At 37.9% G+C, this 18,474-nt stretch overlaps 1 protein-coding gene across 3 annotated transcripts in view; it reads right to left on the reverse strand.

Annotated features, from left to right (window-relative positions):
- The window catches only part of LOC144978863 (uncharacterized), a 37,412-nt gene that overhangs the window by 872 nt on the left and 18,066 nt on the right, over nt 1-18,474 (reverse strand). For all 3 annotated transcript variants that reach the window (XM_078925445.1, XM_078925444.1, XM_078925446.1), the window contains exons 6-16: nt 17,533-17,659; nt 15,716-16,037; nt 15,249-15,295; nt 12,241-12,364; nt 11,297-11,421; nt 9,358-9,540; nt 7,880-8,044; nt 7,171-7,349; nt 4,779-4,943; nt 1,016-1,121; nt 629-711 (exon numbers count right to left, since the gene is read on the reverse strand). In XM_078925445.1, coding sequence (XP_078781571.1) covers nt 629-711; nt 1,016-1,121; nt 4,779-4,943; nt 7,171-7,349; nt 7,880-8,044; nt 9,358-9,540; nt 11,297-11,421; nt 12,241-12,364; nt 15,249-15,295; nt 15,716-16,037; nt 17,533-17,659 — 1,626 coding nt within the window. The remainder of the gene's footprint in view (nt 1-628; nt 712-1,015; nt 1,122-4,778; nt 4,944-7,170; nt 7,350-7,879; nt 8,045-9,357; nt 9,541-11,296; nt 11,422-12,240; nt 12,365-15,248; nt 15,296-15,715; nt 16,038-17,532; nt 17,660-18,474) is intronic.

Consider the following 18,474-nt stretch of genomic DNA (forward strand, 5'->3'; position numbering starts at 1 on the left):
TTAAACAATGTGAATAGATGAACCAACATTGATTATGATGTAAAGGACCAAATTAATGTGAAGAGTCAGAAGGAGAAACCAATAGGATTTGAGTATTAATGATAATGATAATAATAATAATAATAATATAATAATAATAATAATAATAATAATAATAATAATAATAATAATAATAATAATAATAATAATAATAATGATAATAATAAAAAATAATAATAATATAATAATAATAATAATAATAATAATAATAATAATAATAATAATAATAATAATAATAATAATAATAATAATAATAATAATAATAATATATAATTAATTAATAATATGATGATAATAATAATAATAATAATAATAATAATAATAATAATAATAATAATAATAATAATAATAATAATAATAATAATAATAATAATAGTAACAATAATAATAATAATAATAATAATAATAATAATAATAATAATAATAATAATAATAATAATAATAATAATAATAATAATAATAATAATAATAATAATGATGATGATGATGATGATAATAATAATAATAATAATAATAATAATAATAATAATAATAATAATAATAATAATAATAATAATAATAATAATAATAATAATAATAAAATCCTTACGCTGCTGACCCGTCCTTGGAAATTGTCGACAAACTGGGCACTGCCAATGTCAAGGCCACATGAGAGATAAGGGTTGGTGGGTGCTGAGAATGAAAACATTAGAAAGATGGTTATATTTTGAAATGATGACGTCATTAGCTCTTTTTCTTGTTTTTAGACCGCCAGGTGGGTGATTAGTTCGGACTATAGATTGATTGAAGATGACGTCAATCATCACAGTTTATTGTTTTTGACCTCCAGTTTGGTGTTTAGTTCTCTCTCATCTTTTTTATTAATATGACAATAGATTTATTGAAGATGACGTCACGTAATGATGACGATAATATCAATGACGACGATGGTTTTGGCGGTGAAAACAATTATAGCATTAATGACAAAAAGACGAACCTCTATCCCTGGCAATGTAAGCGTCCTGTCCATTGGATACCGACAATGTGATGTAGTCATTGTTGTCAACAACTCGAACTGTCTTGAACTCATTTGGCTTGAAACCCTACACGGAAAGAAAGGAAAAATCACACATACGTAACGGGTGTACCTATGGGGTAAATCAACATCACATTCCTAGATAAAGAGAGGAAGCAAACTGGAAAAGAGATATAAGGGGATTGAAGACACAGTAAGAACATCCCTGCCCACTATGGGAGTTCAGGAATCCCACCCAGCTATAAGGGGATAAAAGACACAGTAAGTACCTCCCTGCCCACTATGGGAGTTCAGAAATCCCACCCAGATATAAGGGAATAGAAGACACAGTAAGTACCTCCCTGCCCACTATGGGAGTTCAGGAATCCCACCCAGCTATAAGGGGATAGAAGACCCAGTAAGTACCTCCCTGCCCACTATGGGAGTTCAGAAACCCCACCCAGATATAAGGGGATAGAAGACACAGTAAGTAAGTACCAGCCTGCCCACTATGGGAGTTCAGAAACCCCAACGAGATATAAGGGGATAGAAGACACAGTAAGTACCTCCCTGCCCACTATGGGAGTTCAGAAACCCCACTCAGATATAAGGGGATAGAAGACACAGTAAGTACCTCCCTGCCCACTATGGGAGTTCAGAAACCCCACCCAGATATAAGGGGATAGAAGACACAGTAAGTACCAGCCTTCCCATTATGGGAGTTCAGAAACCCCAACGAGATATAAGGGGATAGAAGACACAGTAAGTACCTCCCTGCCCACTATGGGAGTTCAGGAATCCCACCCAGCTATAAGGGGATAGAAGACACAGTAAGTACCAGCCTGCCCACTATGGGAGTTCAGAAACCCCAACGAGATATAAGGGGATAGAAGACACAGTAAGTACCTTCCTGCCCACTATGGGAGTTCAGAAACCCCACCCAGATATAAGGGGATAGAAGACACAGTAAGTACCTCCCTGCCCACTATGGGAGTTCAGAAACCCCACCCAGATATAAGCGGATAGAAGACACAGTAAGTACCTCCCTGCCCACTATGGGAGTTCAGAAACCCCACCCAGATATAAGGGTATAGAAGACATAGTAAGTACCTCCCTGCCCACTATGGGAGTTCAGAAACCGCACCCAGATATAATGGGATAGAAGACACAGTAAGTACCTCCCTGCCCACTATGGGAGTTCAGAAATCCCACCCAGCTATAAGGGGATAGAAGACACAGTAAGTACCAGCCTGCCCACTATGGGAGTTCAGAAACCCCACCCAGATATAAGGGGATAGAAGACACAGTAAGTACCTCCCTGCCCACTATGGGAGTTCAGAAATCCCACCCAGCTATAAGGGGATAGAAGACACAGTAAGTACCAGCCTGCCCACTATGGGAGTTCAGAAACCCCAACGAGATATAAGGGGATAGAAGACACAGTAAGTACCTCCCTGCCCACTATGGGAGTTCAGAAACCCCACTAAGATATAAGGGGATAGAAGACACAGTAAGTACCTCCCTGCCCACTATGGGAGTTCAGAAATCCCACCCAGCTATAAGGGTATAGAAGACACAGTAAGTACCTCCCTGCCCACTATGGGACTTCAGAAACCCCACCCAGATATAAGGGGATAGAAGACACAGTGAGTACCTCCCTGCCCACTATGGGAGTTCAGAAATCCCACCCAGCTATAAGGGGATAGAAGACACAGTAAGTACCAGCCTGCCCACTATGGGAGTTCAGAAACCCCAACGAGATATAAGGGTATAGAAGACACAGTAAGTACCTCCCTGCCCACTATGGGAGTTCAGGAATCCCACCCAGCTATAAGGGGATAGAAGACACAGTAAGTACCAGCCTGCCCACTATGGGAGTTCAGCTTCCTCAACGAGATATAAGGGTATAGAAGACACAGTGAGTACCTCCCTGCCCACTATGGGAGTTCAGAAACCCCACCCAGACATAAGGGGATAGAAGACACAGTAAGTGCCTCCCTGCCCACTATGTGAGGTCAGGAATCCCTCCCAGATATAAGGGGATAGAAGACACAGTAAGTACCCCCCTGCCCACTATGGGAGGTCAGAAATCCATTCCTGGTATAAGGGGATTGAAGACATAGTAAGTACCTCCCTGTCCACTATGGGAGGCTTAGAATCCTACCCAGTTAAAGTAGTTAAAACGGGGAGAGAGAATTGGATTCAATCGTCTGATGTCACGTCGCCAAGCAACGGCTAGCAGCGTGGTTCTAAACAAAGAAAGTCGGTACTTTTAATCTTTATGCTGGCTAGAACTTTTCTTATGTCATGTGATCAGAATGTATAAAAGTCAAAACAAGATCATATTTATAATGTTTTTCTCCTCTGGATACACTCGTCGGAGAAATATTTCATAAGGGCGTCCGCCATTGTTCCGATAGTTTAGAACCGGTTACTAAGTTACCATGCGTCATTACGAGGGAAGTGACGTCATGACTGTTGAAGGCTATTGACTCCTGCCTTTATCAATCAGTCAATCTATGGAATGACGATATTTAAAAATGTGGCCAGAAAACTCGTCCTTCAAATATCGATTGATTTAAATAACCATCATCTTGTCAAAACACAATCAAACCTGGAACGTTAATGGAAAGCTCGCGAAGTCCCAGGTTTGAAAGATTTTTGTCAATGTGAGAGTCATTTAAATCGATCGATATCTGAAGGACGAGTTTTCTGGTCAAATCTTTCAATAAATAGAACGTAAATAACGTCACTCAAGTCTTTGTCATTGTTTTTTGCCATCCAAGTTTATGAGTAATTCTCGTTAAACTGTATTAACCAGACTATAAATGTTCAAGTTTACACATAGTTTTGTAGTGTGTTGGTCCAATATACTTCCGGTTGGCAATGTTGTGAGTTTCTTAGCCAAACGCATACGTGTCTTTCCAGAGTAGACAGTACACCGATTCATGAGAGCGATCTATATTAAGGTTTTCGTCCAACCAAGTCATCGATCACATGATTTGTTGCTGCCCAACGATTGGATATTTCTTCAAAAATGAAAACACGCTTCTTTGGTTGCAAAAGTTGAAAACATACCAATCTGCCCAGCTGAACAATTTGACCAATCCTGATGTTTGATATTTTAAAAACTGTGAACACTTTTCACTATGTATGTCACACTGAACACACTTTGCAATGTGACCAATGACCTCGAGTACATGGAAAGGTAATATAGATAGTATGCCTTTGGCTAAGGCGTTAATAACATTGCCATCCGGATGTATAACAGACCAACACACAAAACTGTCTTGAACATTTATAGTCTGGTTGACCCTCTCCTTACCTACTAAAGGAAAATCGTCACATTCGTTACGATACAACCAATATCTTTCTTATTCAAATTTCTCTTGTACATAATAACATTTAAAGAAAATGAACAGTGTGTTTTAGGGCATGTTTTGCTAAAGAAATTATATATCGCAAGAACTTACTGCAATTCTGTTTGATTGAAAAAAAATCTATTTTTGTATTAGTTGGGTGTGAAGTTTTGGGGAAAATCCTGAAAATGGCTGGTAAGGATAGAGTTAATACAGTTAAATGAGTAATACTCATAAACATGGATAGCAAAAACAATAAGAAAGACCTGAGTGACGTCATCTTCGTTCTATCTATACGATCATCCCCATTTTTTCTGTATTCATTTCACAAGACTTTTGACAAACTATCAAACGAGACAGCTACACAAAACGGGAATGCTACTAACCACAGTGGGAACCCTGAGGAATGTGAGAGTCCCCGACTCCGTGCTGACTTCCAGTAGGATGGACTCCCTGTCCACTGTCAGGAGAAGGTAACCGGCCCGGGTACAAGGCCTGGAGGAGAGCAAGGCCTTACGGGATGTTAGCTCAGTCATTTCCATGTATCGAAGCTGGGAATAAATAATAATAAAAATAATAATAATAATAATAATAATAATAATAATAATAATAATAATAATAATAATAATAATAATAATAATAATAATAATAATAATAATATATTTTTAATAGAGCATTTACATAGCGCAATATCTATTAAACGTGCTTAAAAGGGGTCTCCTGGCCAACAGCAACATTTAACATGTACGACGAAACATGACGCCTGTTAGGCGATGTTACATTTTTTTTTCGGACATAGATAACGCTCTTAACGGCCAGATATTCATTTTACACCTGAGTACGGTGAGAGAAAGTGAGCGAAGAGTCGTTTCCATGAGCTCAACTTTGCGCCGAGCGAGGCTCGAACCCATGACGTTCCGGTCCGAAAACGAGTGTCATACCACAAGACCATATAGCCGCACAAAATTCCCTTTATTCATCCACATGGGGAAATTTGTCTATAGGGGTCTATTCCAAGGGAAGACTGGAATAACCCAGGCGTCAGCCAAAGTGCAGGGGGCGCAAATTGAGCTAGGGCGAGCGAGATGACTTGCTCAAGGCCACACAACGAGGCGGGTAGTCGAACTCGGTACATTTTCGGTACGAAGCAAAGCGCGTACCGCTGAGCCATGCTAAATATAGAATAAGTAGAAGCGATGATATTATTTCTTGGACATAAAATTTAATACGAGAACAATGCTTTAAAAGGGGCCCAGGGCCAACTAAATAAAAATCAACAAAAACTTGAGCCTTTATATGGCGCAAAATCCACTAAACGTGCGCAAAGCTCGTTACGGACCGGAATGTCCTGGGTTCAGGCCGCGCTCGTTACATCGTTAAGTCCATGGAAAAGGCACTTTACTCCCATTCTATCACCGTACTCAGGTGTTAAATGAATACCTGGCCGTCTTCAGCGTTGTCTCTGTCCGAAAAAAAAATATTAATATCGCCTAACATGCGTCATGTCTCGTTCATAATGTTACGTGTTGGTGTTGGTCAGGGACCTTTTGTAAAGCGCTTTGAGCACGTTTAGTGGATATTGCTCTATATGAAAGCTCAAACAAAATATAGTAAGCTTGCACGTGGACAGAAACAAACATCAATGGACCTTTATAAAGAAAGCCTCACTTAAAACTTAGTCTTCAGTCATTCCTTGAAATGACGATTTATCATAATGTTGTTATCGGCTAGGTACTCATTTTATACCTGAGTATGGTGGGAGAAATCGCGTAAAGAGACGTTGTTTTTTTTTTTCAAAACAAGGACACAACTATGGAATGTGGAACTGAAACCAGGAATCAGCCGGTGTGAGGGCGCGTGAGGTACCATAAATTTACAAGGTCACCAAAGGTCAGGGGTCAATGTAAGGATATTATGGCGCAGTTTAAACTGACCCCTATCCTTACGTTGATTTTGGGATGGTAGGAAGATTCGGAACAAAACTTAATGTTGACGGAGAAGAAGAAGAAGGAGAAGTAAGAGGAGGAGGAGGAGGTGAAGGAGGAGGACGAGGAGCAGGAGGAGGAGGAGGAGGATAGGAGGAGGAGGAAGAGAAAGAAGAGGAGGAGGAGGACGAGGAGGAGGAGGAAGAGAAGGAAGAGGAGGAGGAGGACGAGGACGAGGAGGACGAGGAGGAGGAGGAGGAGGAGGAGGAGAAATAGGAGGAGGAGGAAGATTAAGAGGAGGAGAAGGAGGAGGAGGAGGAAGAGAAGAGGAAGAAGAAGATGATGATGAAGAAGAAGAAGAAGAAGAAGAAGAAGAAGAAGAAGAAGAAGAAGAAGAAGAAGAAGAAGAAGAAGAAGAAGAAGAAGAAGAAGAAGAAGAAGAAGAAGAGAAGAAGAAGAAGAAGAAGAAGAAGAAGAAGAAGAAGAAGAAGAAGAAGAAGAAGAAGAAGAAGAAGAAGAAGAAGAACAACAACAACAACAACAACAACAACAAGAAAAACAACAGCAACAGGAACAGCAATAACAACAACGTGAACAACGAAAACAAGACAAAAACGACAAGAAGAACAGTAGGAACAAAATTGAAAAGAGCTAGAAGTAACAAAAATAATACCCCCCCCCCAAAAAAAAAAAAATAAATAAATAAATAAAAAAATTAAGAAAGAGAATTACAAGAATTACAAGAGCAACAAGTACAATAACAACAAAAAGAATAATAACAAGGAATAGAACAAACAAACAGGAAGAACAATACGAATCAGAACGAGGAGATTGTGGAGGGATGGTTCCCAACCTGAATAACGGCAGGTCCATTGTAGCCGTCGAAAGACACGGGACTTTCAAGTAAAATAATTGAGTCAGGACTGTTAAACAGGAAGTCGCCAGTTTGTTGTGTGTTGACGTTCTTGGTCTCGAACAAATTGAAGGGGTTTGTCCGAGCGTCAATGTCGATACTGGGGACGCAGACTGTGTCTGGGTAGAAGGGAATGCAACTAGATTGAAACTTACAAAGGCTTGAAACTTCTTCTTCTTCTTCTTCTTCTTCTTCTTCTTCTTCTTCTTCTTCTTCTTCTTCTTCTTCTTCTTCTTCTTCTTCTTCTTCTTCTTCTTCTTCTTCTTCTTTCTTCTTCTCTTCTTCTTCTTTCTTTTTCTTTTTCTCCCAGCACCATGACAAACATCATAATCACCACCGCGATATATATTATATATATATATATATATATTACTTATATATATATTATATATAAAGTTCTGAGTTTGGTGGGTACTTGTAGGTACGAGAGTGCTCAATGATATATTTAGACCATATAACATAAGTAAGGACACTCTATAATATATATATAATATATTATATAATATATATATATATATATATATTAATATATATATATATATATATATATATATATATATATATATATTTATAATTGTATTATTTACATATATATTATAATATTATATATATAATATATATATATATATATATATATATATATATATACCTGCGGTCCTGTTCTCCCATGGTTTATAAGCACAGTCACAAGACGCCAGATTGTAATAGCAGCTATTTGGACATGGCTTGTTGACGTAATCACCGCCATCTTTGTTCCATTGCCAGGCTCTGTATGACGTCATATCGTCCCACACGGGGTATCGCATGCAAGCGTCTGGATAAGGATAAGAAAAAACAACGTATCAGGCAAACCACAAACACGTCCTTAGGTATCGTGAAACAATATAAACGGTGATACAATAAGATTCAATAGTCTGGCGTCACGTCCGCCCAACAACCAGCAGCTTGGTTCTATACAAAGAAAATAAGTATTCTTTATTCTTCGTGCTGGCTAGAACTTTATCACGTGTCATGTGATCAGAATGTATAAAAGTCAAATCAAGATCAGATTTATAATGTTTTTCTTCTCTGCATACACTTTTATGCTCGTCGGAGAAGTATTTCATAAGGGCGGTGATGGAGATAATGGTGTCCGCCACTGTCCCGATGGTTTAGAACCAGTTACCATCTGTCATTACGAGGGAAGTGACGACACGACTGTTGAACCCTATTTGTGGCGTCACAGATTCATCTATTCAGGTTCCAAACTCCTTGTATGTATATATGTAACCATCCTTTCAAAGAATTAATAACGTATAATTTACATATTATTATAAAATCACAATATATGATAAAAAATGTATAATGGTAGCAGGTCGTATAGTACTCTATACATTATGTGGCTTCTTCCGTTACAAGCAAGGGCTCTGCTAGACGCCTCGTCTACGTTGAAAGACTGTAGACCATTGTAGAAAGAATTTCATTTTCTTTAGCACGGTATAAATCTTTATTTCTTTAAATACATATTACATATTTCTTTAATATTATTAAATATATAGTAACCTGCCTACTACCACGAAAAAGTCTTAGAATTATGACATTTTGGTTCTGATTTTAGCATTTTATGAGCATCTCAAAGTCATTATAACTCATTTAAAGTGAAAGTTGCCACCAGACTACATAATTTCAAGTATTTTGAAGTGTTATTTATTTCTTGTGAGAGTATATTATTGATCTGAAAAGTTAACTTCAGCGAATACAATTTTTGTCTCGTAAAACTACGAATTTGAAAATATGTAAGTAAGCGGATCTGTATATATATATATATATATATATATATATATATATATATATATATATATATATATATATATATATATATATATATAGCAAGGAGAAGCACCTCAAACGGAATACATTTTTTTCTTCGGACATTATGCCGACTGAAGACGTGGACGAAAGCCACAGAAACGAACGTCTTTGCCATATAATGTGAGTGACAATTATATATGTATTGTGTTTGTATATAAATATATATATATATATATATATATATATATATATATATATATATATATATATATATATATAAATCATTTATCTATTTACTTATCATGATGCTATAATGTGTTATAAAGTCTTACTTACATTGTGTACCTACAGCCATGTTACAAGAATCATGACAGGTTGCACAAGCCATACATCCAAACTTGGTGTAAGTTGTACCATAAGGACAGCAGGACGGAACAGATCGCTTGTTTACACACCGGAAGTAGCCGCGACAGTTGCCGTTGATTGGTCGACTCAATTCCTTTGAGGTTGCGCAAGCATCTGGCAAAAAAAAAAAAAAAAAAAGAAAAAGACATTTAATGATAACAAATCTAAAATCAGTACAGCTGTTTTGTTTTTTATTTTTTTTTTTTTGGGGGGTTTATTTTTGTTGTTGTTTTCTTTATTTTGTTTTGTTTTCTTTCCTTTTTTTCTTATTTTGAAAGGAACTTTAGAGCTGGTTCTTTTTAAAAAGTCCTAACATTTATGTAACAATTCATTTTAAATAAATATGGCTGCCTGAAGCTCGGATCAAAAAATGACGATATGCTTTGATATGTAAGCTTCAATTTATTAGACGAAGACATATACTCTGGACGTTTCGGTTTTCCCCTTTATCAACAACTAAATACGAATAGAACTCTAACGTGTTTTGTTACTAAAGGGGAAAACCGAAACGTCCACATTATCTGTCTTTGTTTTATAAATTGAAGCTCACATTTCAACACTTGTTGTTTCTTTTTACAAGTAGTACACTCTATAACACGCTTTTGAAAGCAACGAATAAAATAAATTCAAGTTCATTTTAACGGTAAAAAAGAAATTACAATATAAATGTTGTGGAATTGACGCTTATCAACAGCATTGGTTGTGTGTTACTACAGATGGTTAACTGCATTGAGTTGTGTGTTACTACAGATGGTTAAATGCATTCAGTTGTGTGTTACTACAGATGGTAAATGCATTCAGTTGTGTGTTACTACAGATGGTTAAATGTATTCAGTTGTGTGTTACTACAGATGGTTAAATCATCAGTTGTGTGTTACTACAGATGGTTAAATGCATTCAGTTGTGTGTTACTACAGATGGTTAAATGTATTCAGTTGTGTGTTACTACAGATGGTTAAATGTATTCAGTTGTGTGTTACTACAGATGGTTAAATGCATTCAGTTGTGTGTTACTACAGATGGTTAAATGTATTCAGTTGTGTGTTACTACAGATGGTTAAATGTATTCAGTTGTGTGTTACTACAGATGGTTAAATGCATTCAGTTGTGTGTTACTACAGATGGTTAAATGCATTCAGTTGTGTGTTACTACAGATGGTTAAATGCATTGAGTTGTGTGTTACTACAGATGGTTAAATGCATTGAGTTGTGTGTTACTACAGATGGTTAAATGCATTGAGTTGTGTGTTACTACAGATGGTTAAATGCATTCAGTTGTGTGTTACTACAGATGGTTAAATGTATTCAGTTGTGTGTTACTACAGATGGTTAAATGTATTCAGTTGTGTGTTACTACAGATGGTTAACTGCATTGAGTTGTGTGCTTTGGCATGTATTGGGTGTGAGGGAGGTGGAGAGAGTAAAAACACACACACACACACACTCACACTCACACACTAGATGGATAGATAGATAGATAGATAGATAGATAGATAGATAGATAGATAGATAGATAGATAGATAGATAGATAGGGAGAGGTACGGATAAAGAGGGAGAGAGAGCGAAAGCGAAAGAGAGAGAGAGAGAGAGAGAGAGAGAGAGAGAGAGAGAGAGAGAGAAGGGAGGGAGTGGGGGTGTAGGAAGAGAGAGAGATAGAGTGGGAGAGAGAGAAATAAAAATAAAGAGTGTGTGTGTGTGTGAGAGAGAGAGAGAGAGAGAGAGAGAGAGAGAGAGAGAGAGAGAGAGAGAGAGAGATGGGGGAGAGAGATAGGGAGAGAGATAGAGAGTTGCAATGTTTAATAACTCATAAATAACCACACAGTCATATAATAATCGACCATCTAAATATTGTATTCAATGTGCACTTGCCTCCAACGGATCTGACGCTGTTGTAATTCTCACAGGTTCGAGTCGCCTGATTCCAGTACAGACCATAGGAACATTGTCGTACCACGGCGATGATGTTGGACGCCAACATGGAGAGGGATTGCTCGCTGTGAAGCAGAGGGGAAGTCATATGGTTGGATGGCAATGTTGTGAGTTTCTTAGCCACGCGTGCACTACCTATAAAACCTATCGCCTCTAAACGATTTCATGTGGGAAAGGTGTGGTTGGTGTAAAATGACGCTACATTCAGGAATACGAGATTAATGACAACTTTTCTCTGTTTTCTCTGTTAACTGTTATGCTCTGGAAAGTCACATATTTGGGGAAAAAATGTTCAGATGAAAGGGGAGTCCACTCTCACTTGTTCACAACTGTCAATGAATTCTTACTCCGAGCTGAGATTGTTTTTCTACATCGACTCAATGGTGTTATTTGATTGAACACTACTTTTCACGATATATCAAGGGACGTAACAATGAATAAAACTTATCGACATTTAGTCATTTCTGGATTGCATCCCGTTTGTTCTAAATATAACATTATATTGCATTGCCCTTCCCTCTACTCTGCCGTACGCGGGGGAAAAAGCCGTGTATTTCACATTTTGACCAGAAAACTCGTCCTTCAAATATCGATCGATTTAAATAACCCTCATCTTGGCAAAAACTCTCAAACCTGGGACTTCGCGAATATGGGATTTTCTAGAGTACGGCAGTACTGTGCAAACAGTGTAATCAAAACAACAACCATGACCACTATCTCACCAGCACCATGGCTTCCAACAGCACCAACAACAACAGCAACATCATCATCATCATCATCATCATCATCATCATCATCATCATCACCATACTGTATTATCATTAAGTGGGAATGAGCAACAAACATACAAAATAAAAAACAGCAAAAGTCAATGAAAGTCTTACAGTGTAGCACGCTTATCCCGGTTTCCTGTCTGTGGGATGTAGTAACATTGGATGTAGCTGTCGGGCTCTGTCGGGTGTGCCGTGTATCCCACTCCCCCCACAACATTGGCTCCGTTACACAACGCTGGGGATGATGATATAGATGGTGGTGGTGATGGTGAGGATGATGATGATGATGATGTAGATGGTGATGGTGATGATGATGATGATGATGATGATGATGATGATGATGATGATGATGTAGATGGTGGTGGTGATGATGATGATGATGATGATGATGATGATGATGATGATGATGATGATGATGATGAAGATGATGATGATGATGATGATGATGATGATGATGATGATGGTGATGGTGATGATGTAGATGGTGATGTGATGATGATGATGATGATGATGATGATGATGATGATGATGATGATGATGATGATGATGATGATGATGTGATGATGATGTGATGTAGGATGATGGTGTGGGTGATGTGTGTGGTGATGATGTGATGATGATGATGATGATGATGATGATGATGATGATGATGGACGATGATGATGATGATGATGATGATGATGATGATGATGATGATGATGATGATGATGACGATGTTGGTGGTTATGATGGTGGTTATGATGCGACGGTGACGATGATGATGTTGATGGTAAAGATGACGATGATTCAATTTTCTCTATCATATCATTTGAAGGATTATTTAGTTCATCTAATATTTGGATATCCTTCTTTTCGAAATTATTCATAAGTATGTCGGACATTGTTTAATTCCTCATTTTAAAAATGAATGATTTCTCTTTATTCATGCCATAGGTGAACGGTTCACGAGGGTCTGTTCCAAGAGAAGACTGAAATAACCTAGGCGTTCGCAACAGTGCAGCACAGCAAATTGAGGGCGAGGTGACTTGCTCAAGGCTACACAGCGCAGCGGCAGGTGATCGAACTCCGTACCTTTCAAGTACGAAGCAAAGACCGTATCGCTGATCCACGCTGTCCAATATCAGTATCAAGCAGCATCAAGCAAACTCCAAACTTCAATCCACATATTTTAAAGATCTTTAGTTTGAGATGAACTTAAATACTTGGGCAGTAAAATCAGCGAAACAGGAGATACGGACTTTTCTAAGCCAAAACATGGAAATAATGCAGCCTTTGCCATCTTCTAACCATATGGAATGCAACAGCTATCTCTAAAACTAGAGGTGCCTAAATCAGTCAATAAGATGGAGAGAGAGATAAAGGGAGTGAATGTGACTAATATATATATATATATTTAAGGGAACAACTCAAAACAAACGACGTTTTGGCCTTTGGCCTTTTTCAGTAAAAACAATATATATATATATATATATATATATATATATATATATATATATATATATATATATATATATATATAATTTTTAACTTGGAAAAAGGCCAAAGGCCGAAATGTCGTTTGTCTTATTGTTAACTTATATATGAGTCACATTCAGTCTCTTCATCTTTCTCGAGCTAACTCTAATCATCTAAACTTAGAATATTTGGCTTCAATGTGAAAACTGATCTTCTGTATGGATCTGAATCCTGGAGAGTCACTAACACCTTCATTCACAAAAGACAGACTTTCATTAACGAACACCTTCACAGGGCAGGATTTTGATAATCGTGTGGTAAGACCATAATTCTAATATTGGATAATGGATAATGTCAACCTGATAACTCAGCCCTTAAATTGGGAGGAGGAAATGGAGATGGGTCGGCTATGTAGTCATGTGGTATGACACTCCCTTGTGGATTGGAAGGTCCTGGGTTCGAGCCTCACTCGACGTATAGTTAAGTCCATGGATAAAAAATCCTCTCTCTTAAAATCCTCTCACAGGTGTAAAATGAGTACCTGGTCGTTAACAGCGTTGTGTCTGAAACCAGTGATCAGTGACCTCTCCTTCATAATTTCATTCTAAGCTTAAGCCTAGGTGAGTCCAAACACTTTAATTTGTAAGGCTAGGTAGGTCCAAATAATTTCATAATATGAAATACTTTCCATGTACATAATCGTATTGTCCCCTTCTTTGAATATTTTAATGCAGACAGATGACCTGTTGTGTATTCTTGGATTCCAAATAAAATAGCCATATTATTCAAAGCTTGACCAAACCAGAGATATACATGTTTACTCTTTAAAATGCATTTAACTAGAATAACAACATAATGGGCGATCATATCAAACATTCTATTAACCTCGAAATAAAAATTTAGATATCAAAGAAAACAAATAAGATCCCAAGATCCTTTTTAGAATCAGTATTTGAAATATGAATCGTTCGAGAAACATTGAAAAAAATAACCATAGTAAGTAATAGATCTTCTCATATGCAAAGTTATATTTATTTGCCTCAGTAAAGAGCGTTAATTTAATCCATGTGTTAATCAACAATTAACACCAAGTTTTATTGTTTGGACCAATGAAATGTCGCAAATAAATCATTTTGGTCAGTGATATAACTTTGGGATTATTCATATTCATGTGCATAACCTGCAAAAAGTTTAATGAAGAATCATCAGCTTTATTTAAACCAGTCATGAAAATAATAAACAGCAATTGTCCCAAGACACTGCCTTGTGGGGAACCCAAATTTAAACATTTAAATCGTGAGCCTTTTTCATTCAATTGTTACTCTTTTTTATTACCAACAGAATTCAAAGTCCATATTTACTATTTCTTAGTTATCCCACGTGATTTCAATTTGTTAAAACGTATTTAACGAGAAACAGTGTCAAATGACTTTCAAAAGTCTAAGTATATATAACGTCTGTACTATGGTTGAAAGTGAATTATTTATAATTTCAGCTCATTTCATTACTTCCTCCTACAACGTTGTTTCATCTAATGATGGAATCCTCATTGTTTTAACACTACGATACAAAGTTGGTGGAGATAACAACCGAATGAAGAGAGGACAATAATTAACATCTGTACTATCTATTCCAATCAACTACTAGCTTCTGTAAATACTTACTCTCCGTAGGTAGAGGTTTAAACGTGGTGGGGACAGTCGTGCGAGGGCTGCGTGTCAGATGGAATGAAAAAAAAGACATAAGTATATCTTATATGAATTATATTCAGCACTGTTTATAAAATTAGCATACTCTTTGATCTCAATGCCGAGTAAAGTCGTACACTACAAGAGGCTTTAGTCTTTGTTTACCTGAACACGTAGTAATACGAAATCTTTTTGGGCGCCAGCTACAGAGCTGTATAGGTCTCTTTGACTCAATAAATCTTGTTGAGAAGGAAAGTCTAGCTTCTTAGAATCTATATTTAGGACTTTGAAACATTGTTTGGATCACGACGAGAGCAAATTGTTTATTTCTAAAGCTATTTAAAGTTAATTTTGCTTTTTCCCCCTTGGAAACTTCAATTTTTGAAATTTCAAATTGGCAGATCTGCGAATGGCGCCATTTCCAATCTGACAGGTATACTCACGTAGTTGGACGTCGGGTGGATGGAGTTCTTCTGGTAGTTCGAACTGTTCGCCTGGTCGTTGGAGTAGTAGGGCGGCGGGTTGTTGGCGTCGTTGGTCGGCGTGTTGTCGGCGTGGTTGGTCGGCGAGTGGTCGGCGTCGTTGGTCGGCGTGTGGTCGGCGTGGTTGGTCGGCGAGTAGTCGGCGTAGTTGGTCTTTGAGTTGTCGGCGTGGTTGGCCGGCGTGTAGTCGGCGTGGTTGGTCGGCGTGTAGTCGGCGTGGTTGGCGGGCGAGTTGTTGGGGTGGTTGGACGTGTAGTTGGGGGAGTGTTTGGCCCTGTACCATCTGGAAGTAAATGAGAGAGTACAAAAGATGGATTAAAATCCTACAAAAATGTCTTATCTCGACTACATGTTTGCGTAATAATGATGGCGATGGCGATGATGATGATGAGGAGGAGGAGGAAGAAGAGGGGGAACGAAGAGGTGGAGGAGAAGGAGGGAAACGAAGAAGAAGAAGAATCAATTAAACCAGTACTTGTTCTAGACTCTTTGTCCAAACATGATAAAAGTCTTTCTTGAGCGGTCGTTCGCTCCGCCTTGTTTTGCTTTTGTTTCTACACAGACGACCGGAAATCTGATTTGTGAATTATTATAATACATCATTTACTTAGCATTTGAATAGGGTTCAAAAATCGTGACGTCACTTCCTCTTAACAAGGCTCAAACTCACAGCAACCAAAAGTGGTTCTACTCGCAAATCGATAAAACCAACACACTTCCCTCTCCAAGAGATGCCGACAATGAGAAGCAAGACCCTTAACGTTCCCAAGAAAAATTCGATCAAATTAAATTTTTAAAAAGCAATTGTGTTCGTAGTTAACCCTCTCCTTACCAGCTGTAGGAAAATCGTCAAATTCGTTAAGATACAACCAATATTTTTCTAATTCAAATTTATTTTTAACATCATAAAATTTAAAGAAAATGAACAGTATGTTGCAGAGCATGTTTTGCTAAATAAATTATGTATCGCAAGAATGTTACCGCTATTGTGTTTGAGTGATAAAAACCTAGTTTGTTTTAGGGAAAATCCTGAAAATGGCTGGTAAGGAGAGAGTCAAGACCGAAGGATTATCCTTTCTGTTGAGGGTGGAACCAAAAGGACAATTGATAGCCATGTGTGACGTTGCACTTGTGTCCCAATTAATCTATAATGACGAACACAAGTTAGAAAGCCTGGATGAAATATTGGACAAATACCATGCCCAAGGGAGGTGGGGTAATCAAAGACCCACCAGAATTTATGCCAGGCTTCAGGAATGACAATCAAAAACAGTGGGTGGCCTCAAACCGACTACTGTCAGGCCACGGCAGGACTGCTGCAAACATGCATCGATGGGGTCTGATGGAGTCGCCGACTGTTCCCATTGTCAGGGAACGTCAGAGACAGCAGACCACATAATCCTACCCTGACCTGTGACGAGATTGGCAGGAGGTTTCGAGGCTGTCCTCAACTGAGGTGACGAATCTAAAGACTGGTTGTATACTTCCAGTGTGTAGACGCATCAATACGCTACTACTACTATAGAAACGAAAGTAGGATTAAACTCCACTCAGTCAACCTGTTGTCAATTGTAACTTGAAATGTAAATAAATACACAATTCCACCTGTACATGATTACAACACCCCCACCCGCCCCCCCCTCCTCTCTCTCTCTCCATCTCTCTCTCTCTCTCTCTCCATCTCTCTCTCTCTCTCTCTCTCTCTCTCTCTCTCTCTCTCTCTACCACCTCCTCCCTTGCATTCTTGACCTGATGACCTCAAGACCCTAATGATTTACCTGGGCAATCGACGCCATCCAAATCCAAATCAATGAAGGGTAGAGACGTTGCGCTCAGGACGTTGGGAATACGGTAGACGTTAGACCGTGATCCACCCATAACCAACAGACGGTCCTCGGGCATATTCTAGGAAGACAGTATCATTTGAAACAAACGTTGATGAAAAATAAATTCGTTATTGATTAGATTATCTTTTGTTGGGGTTTCCGATAGCACAGTTGGTAGAGAACTGGCTTCACACGCAAAAGGACCAAGGTCGATCCAGGGTACACTCGATATTTTTTTTTCTGTCTACCCATGAATGGGTAGCTGAATCTGTTAGATTTGGCAGAAAGTACTTTGATACAAACTAGTATCCTATCCAAGGAATTACTATTGTCCGATTCAGGCTATAGAAACTGAAATAAACTCCATGGGCCGAATGGCACTGAAGGACTACTTTTTAAATATCTTTTGTTGGTCTTTTTTTTCAACTTTAAAACAAAATTGTAATTAACAGATTCAATTTTCTTTTTGTTTAGTCTTTAAAATCAATTGCTCAAATCCTATTTGTGTGGCTGGCTGATAAAACCCTGAAAGTTTCGCATATTTTATAAATTGAGTTATGTATATAGTGGTATTGATCACATATTTTTCTGATCATTTACCACTTTACATTTTCGTTCTATATCTAGTAGAACTCAAGTTATGAATTTTTTTAATGAATAAAATGTGTTGCTATGGGAAACACTTTATCTTCGATTGTGTCTCATTTCTCGAATCGAAGCTTGCCGCATCATCCCGGGTTTTCTCAGCCAGTCGCTTATTTATTCTGGTATTGATGTATGCCTGCAATGCAATACAATAGACACCTAAATAACCACGCCTCTCGGACCGTCGTCATAACGTAAACAATGGCAGTGGTTGGTAAACAAAGCGAACTACACTGGTTTTACTTTCAT

Source organism: Berghia stephanieae, chromosome 8 (genome assembly GCF_034508935.2).
Source record: "Berghia stephanieae isolate SIO BIC M18660-M18661 chromosome 8, UCSD_Bste_1.3, whole genome shotgun sequence".
In the NCBI taxonomy this organism is placed as follows: Eukaryota; Metazoa; Mollusca; class Gastropoda; order Nudibranchia; family Aeolidiidae; genus Berghia; species Berghia stephanieae.